General features: G+C 47.3%; 1 protein-coding gene across 1 annotated transcript; it reads left to right on the top strand.

Annotated features, from left to right (window-relative positions):
• The first annotated feature begins 770 nt into the window (after window positions 1-770).
• Window positions 771-5323, top strand: EDN1 (endothelin 1). The gene is made up of 5 exons (XM_054164380.1): window positions 771-1036; window positions 1222-1360; window positions 2334-2492; window positions 2763-2870; window positions 4046-5323. The coding sequence occupies exons 1-5, from the start codon at window positions 973-975 to the stop codon at window positions 4182-4184; spliced, it is 609 nt and encodes a 202-aa protein (XP_054020355.1). The 5' UTR covers window positions 771-972; the 3' UTR covers window positions 4185-5323.
• The last annotated feature ends 722 nt before the right edge of the window (window positions 5324-6045 follow it).

The raw sequence follows: 6045 nt of genomic DNA, 5'->3' as shown, positions 1-6045 counted from the left end.
GTTATACCCTTAGAAAAAAAGGATTATATCCTAGCATCTCACCTTTGCCACCAAACTAAATCACTTGTGTCCCCGGAGCCCTCCTGTCTGGACGTGTGGGGAGCCGGCTGGCGTCAGGTGCAGCCAGGCCCCGTTCACTCCCGCTGCACTCACGGACCCGGCCGGTAGTCCTCTGCGTCCCGCTGCCTGGGCGGCTGGCGAAGGACCGGAGGGGACACTCGCCAGCTCTCCGTCCCCGTCCGTGCAGTGACAGGAGCAGCGGGGCCGAGCCCGAGACTCTCCGCCGCCGCTCCAACGGGCGCCGAGAGCCTGAGGGGCGGCGGCGACACCTCCACTGCGGGCGGCACCTCGCCTGCCGCCGTCCAACCCGGCCCGCTATTATTATTAATATAAACAACAACAACAGCGCTGACAATAATCGCAATAATTATTGTTGTTATGGCGAGGCCCAATGGTGCCCCGCTGCCGCCCGCCGCCGAGGCCCTGGGGCAGCCCGCCCGCCCTCAGGTGCGAGGCGCAATGCCGTCTGGCGCCCCCTGGCGGCTCGCCATAGGCGCGGCCAAGCGGCGGCTTCCCCCCCCGCCCCGCCCCGCCGGTCGCCCCCAGCCCCCCCGGGCCGCCGCCGCCGCTCTGAAGTTTTCAGGCGATTTCCTTTCCAGCCCGGCCTTATCTCGGCCCGCACGTTGCCGCGCGGTGACTAATAGCAGAATAACATTGTCTCGGGATAAAATAGCGCCGGGGCTGTTTACCCCGCTCCATGGGGGTTCGCTATAAAAGGGCGCCGGGGACCGCCGCGCCAGCCAGACGCGCTAGGGAGCACCGAGCCGCTCTCTGCCCTCGCTCCCAGCCCTGTAGCCCACGGGACACTGCTCTCCGTCCCCACGCTAGGAGAGATTTTGCCACCTTTTTTATCTTTTATTAAATTTTTCCCTATTTTATTTTCTCCTTCCCGTTCGGTCTTCGCTGCCTGCTATGGATTATTCCCAGATATTCGTTTCGCTGCTCTTCGTGCTCTGCCCGGGGCTGCTGCCGGCAGGTAGGTGCCGGTCCCCAGCCGCAGCCGATCCTGCGGGGCAGGCTGACCACCCACCCTGGGCTCCATGACGGTTGTCGGGGAGCCTGCACCAGGCACCCCGGGGAGGGGGGCCCGAGGGATGCGGCGGGAGATGCGCGGGGTGCGCGGTTTCTGTGGGTGCTGAGCTCTACCGCTCCCTCCCGCAGCCCCCGAAGCCGAGGCGAACGCCGCGCCGCCCCCCGCCGCCGCGCACCGCCGAGCCCGGCGCTGCTCCTGCTCTTCGCTGATGGACGAGGAGTGCGTCTACTTCTGCCACCTCGACATCATCTGGATCAACACCCCCGAGTGAGTGAGTGGAGCTAGGTGGGGGCTTCTGCGGTTGCCGAGCACTGGCCTTCCCTTCGGTGGGAAAAAAGGGAGGAGGGGGAAAGGGCTTACAAAGAGCAAATTCCCTGCAAAAGTGGAAAGGTGAGGAACGAGCAGTTATTTGCACGGCCTCTCCTATTGCTTTTCCCCCTCTTTTGCTTTTCTGTCGAGATCAGCAGTGAGAGTGTTCACCGGGAGAGAGCAAGCAGGATTTGACCACCTAGATGGAGTAGATAACTCCTGACAGCCCTAACACACCTGTGTCCTAAAACCTGGGCAGGAGTATTTCCTTTAGGTGCTGTTCAGGGAAAGCTGCGGGATACTTCTCACTATGAATCAGAAGCAGACAAAAAAAGCCAAAACTATGATTCTGCCAGCCTGAATTTGTCTGACCGGTTTTTCTCTCGGACAAGTTAGGAAGCTAGAAGAAGGTTCATGGGGTGTCTCCTTGTTGCCTCTTGCAGCTCTCTGCTGCAAATTAACACATCTCTTGTGTTAATGGGGTTGTGTCCATTTCTGTGCTCTCCTTCCCAAAAGCTAGTGAGCTAAAGCCTCACCTAATGCTGCAAACACTGATTTGGTGGTTAGTTCTGCTGCTGAGTTTCCTCAGAGCGGAGAGGATCTGTTCCTCATGTTTATTGCTTCTTTCAGGGTTGGCAGTTACCAAAGTTCAGAGAGATGGGATTTTATTGCTTTCTATTGCACAGGGAGGCACAGCAGCCTTGTGAAATTACAATTAAAGGCTCATTAGGCTTGTCAGTAGCCATGCTAATGAATATGTTGCAGGATCATCACAAGCATTTGCATGAAAATTATGACCAACGAGGCATTTCCAATCCCACAACCTTTACTCATTGCAATCAATCCCATTGATAAGATTGCCCAAAATAGCTTGCTGGTTTGAAGCCATTGAATTATTTGAATGACTTTCATGTTGTCTCTTTGATCATAGGAAGACTGTTCCTTATGGTCTCGGAGGCCCTTCTCGATCCAGAAGATCACTGAAGGACACAGTGCCAGAGATGCTCACTGAACCTAGCAGCAGATGCCGATGTGCCAACCAGAATGACAAGAAATGTCTGAACTTCTGCCAGACAGGAAAAGATCTCTGGTGCGTCTATTGTTGCTACTCTTTAAAAGGCAGTGCATGCAAAAGCGATGGATGGTGGTAGACAGTCATTTTGACACTTGGCTGAGCAAATAATCTCTGCAAAGCCTTGCCAAAGCCTACCTGAGTACCCACACTGATAAGATACATACTGTGTTGTGGCCCAGAAAGATCGCTTATTAGATGCCTTAAGAAGTAGCTGATGAGATGCCTCTCCTTGTGGCCTGCAAACTTGGTGTTTTTTTAACAGCAGTACTTTTGCACTTTTTACAGGGCTCAGTCCACAGTGGAGAAAACCTCACATCGCCACACCAAAGCTGGCAGTTGTGTTGGAGCCAAATGCGTGAACCGGCAGCTAGTTGACAGCAAGAAAATGAAGCGGTGAGTTTCCTTCTCATCCTGTTGTAGTTCCCTGGAGTAGCAATAGAGAGCACAGTTCACCTGCCTTTGGGTCAGCGTCAGTTTAGCTGCTGATTTCAGACTGAGAGTTACAGAGGAGTCAGTGAGGATATCCTGAGAGCTTTGCATCGTGGATTTTTACCTTATGAAGACACAGTGCTGAGCTCTGCCTAGAGGAAGCAGGCTTAGCTGTAGGCCTAAAGGTGGATCAAACTCAGAAATTAAATAATGAAATGCTGAGAGAAATCAGTAGAGCTTGTCATGTTAGTGTGTTCATGCACGGCCTTAACTGCTTTAAAATGCCATGTCACAGTTGCTCTGATTCTAATGAATCAGAATGCCTTTGTTTAGGTACTTTTTTTACTGGAGGGGCAAAAGATCATTCATCTGCCAGGTGTTGATTATGTTGGTCCTTCCTGCTGGTGTGGCTGGATTTTTAGAAAACTGGAGATGAATTGCTACCTGCCTTACTCCTCACATTGCCTAATGAACCTGTGGGAAATGAGTACAGGATATTAGTGATGGAAGTGACTACCAAAAGGCTGAGGAAAGGGTAAATGAGACTTAATTAATATTTGGACCAAATTTAATATATGAGATTGGTAGCACATTTCAAGACTGCCCTCTGAGGTCCATGCATAATAAGTTGAGTGGCAATAGGCTGCAATGTCACTTCACAATGCAGTTCAGAGACATCTTGGTGCAGTTACAGACCTCACAGAGGTGAACTCAGGGCTTATAGGATCAGGTAGCCTGATGATTTTGAGTGAGACTTAGGCCCTGGAACTATGAAATAATTTTTAAAACTGGGCCTTGCTTGCTTGCTTCCTTGATAAATGCACCTGTTCATTGCAACCAGGAGCAGATTCACCTAAAAGAAACAAAACACTAAAGACATCTTGGTATGTGCCATCTGGGGAAGTCTAGGGCATCTATATTTGAATGTTTTAACTTATTTTAAGGTTTGCATTTAAATTCTGAATACAATATTTCAAGTGGCTTAAGTTAGTGTCATTCTGATAAAAGCACAGCATTCAGCAGTTACGGAGGACCCCGTGGCAGAAATGTGGACTGAGGGTTTTTTAATCAGTAACTGAATGTCTGCACACTGGAGATGCATCTTCATTATTGTAACCATGCATTTCTTATTTTTGCAGGCTGGAGGCCATTGGTAACAGCATCAAAGCTTCCTTCAGCATTGCAAAACTGAAGGCTGAGCTCCAGAAAGGGCGAAGGCTGAAACATAACAGGGTGAACAAGAAGCAAAGCATCTGGGAAAGCCTGAAAGCATCCTAGTGAAGGATCAGCTGAATCTTGCTTCCATCACGCTTGCTGACAAAGCGTCACTGTAACTCTCAACTTCTAACATTCCATGACAGTGAAGGTCCAAGTGTTTGCGCAGCAGAGCAAAACGCTAAGGAATTCCCATACTTGGAGGTATAAAAGCAAAGGATTTCATCCTTTTGGAATTCAGATGGATGGGTAGAGGAGGTGGAAGGGGATTCTATAGTAACATACATGAAAAATCATCTTTCTGAAGAATTAGAGTACTGCTTCTGGAATGTTTACTCACCAGTGGAGCAGCTTTGAGGGTCTATATATCAAAAGCACCTTGCAAGGAAGACCTCAAAGATGTGATTAGAAAGGACAGAAAGCAAGATCTGAGTGGGCAAACTTCAAAGAGAAAAGCGCGACCTTTTGATTAAAATGCAAAAATGAAAGCCACAGCGCTACTTTAATCAGGACTTGCTGCATATATACATGTCTACCTCGCATACTGTTTGTTGCACTCCCGCTAGAGTATTTTTACACCTTGTTATTGCCTTTACTAATCATCTGCAACCCTTTGCCTTCTTTTTTTTCAGAAGTCTAGTTCAATTCTACAACCAGCGTTATCAGAATGTGGGTTAGACACAGTGGTTGTTTGCATAGTCAAAGTCCTTTGGGTTTGGATACTAAAGGACTCTTGAATATAAAATAAACTTTAAAGGACACTATGAGGTTTCCTGTAACAAGGATATTTGGCTGACTGAAGCTCTTAGAATAGAGATTGTTGTGTCTTACATGCCACCAAAAATTCACTGAAGTGGTGATGTACCAGAGACTGCTGGGAGATCTGTTCAGTGCCTTGTTTGGTGGAAATGAGTTGAGACAAAGGGTTGTTTTGAATTATGTCAAAAGGCTAACATTGGGTGAATGTTTATCGCAGCAGATTTGTTCACATTGTTGAATTTGCTGACAGGTTGAAACTTATGTGCCTATTTTTTTTGTGTGTGTTTTGTATTTATATTCACACAAGTTCTTCATTATATTTACCATGGTAAATAGACATTGAAATAGGCCATATTGGTCTATGCATGTTTTATGTATTTCTGTATGAAATTGGAAAATGCTTTATGCCTATCAAGGTAGATATCTTCAGAAATAAATATTTTTAAATTACCATATTGGCTTGTTTTTCATATGCCCTGCTTTACCACAGGCTCTGGCTCCATGATCATGGATGTAGATTGCTCCATGTCTAAAGTTGACATAGATGAACTCTGTGCCTTTCTGGCAGGTCAGCCATATCATAACACAGAAAGTTTGGGCCAGATGTGAGACAACAGATCATACTTGTTCTAGCTTCAAGCTTACTCATTAAAACGTCATGATGAAATCTGAACTGATAAATTTGAATTTAGCCTGGAGCAGCATTCTCACATGGCTGATGCCTTTCTCATCAAATAGTACAATTCTAAGGTTGGATTTACTGTATTATTAAAATACAGCCAATAACTAGAGGAGAAAATGCACACCCTGAATGCTCTGTGGCCTATATTGGCCTAGGCAGCATTGGGTTACTTATTACCATACTATGCACAAAATCTCAGCTTAGCCCATGCAAATTTAAAGCTGAAGACCTCAATAGAGACTGGCCCAACCTCAGGAAAGAGCTGGAGCCACAGGCAAACTTTGAGTGTCTCCAAACATTGGCCTAAAGTAGTTATAACTAGAAAGATGCTTGAAGCAAATAAATGGATTTTATGATCTCTCATCCTATAGGGGAAAAAAACCAAAAAAAGCACAAGAGTTGGTCCATGAATAAAGCTGAGCAGTTTGGGGTTTTTAAAAAACAAACTTACAAACACCATTCAAAGTGTGTGACACACACTAA

The sequence above is a fragment of the Dryobates pubescens genome, chromosome 9 (genome assembly GCF_014839835.1).
Source record: "Dryobates pubescens isolate bDryPub1 chromosome 9, bDryPub1.pri, whole genome shotgun sequence".
Classification (NCBI taxonomy): domain Eukaryota; kingdom Metazoa; phylum Chordata; class Aves; order Piciformes; family Picidae; genus Dryobates; species Dryobates pubescens.
This window is presented reverse-complemented; position numbering and strand designations above follow the sequence as displayed.

What these genes read in the sequence shown, in the direction of transcription:
- EDN1 (XM_054164380.1), top strand. Translation starts at nt 973, where the DNA reads ATGGATTATTCCCAGATATTCGTTTCGCTGCTCTTCGTGCTCTGCCCG. An exon ending in CAGACAGGAAAAGATCTCTG is followed by an intron (nt 2,493 to 2,762) that starts GTGCGTCTATTG and finishes CACTTTTTACAG; the next exon opens with GGCTCAGTCCACAGTGGAGA. An exon ending in GACAGCAAGAAAATGAAGCG is followed by an intron (nt 2,871 to 4,045) that starts GTGAGTTTCCTT and finishes TTATTTTTGCAG; the next exon opens with GCTGGAGGCCATTGGTAACA.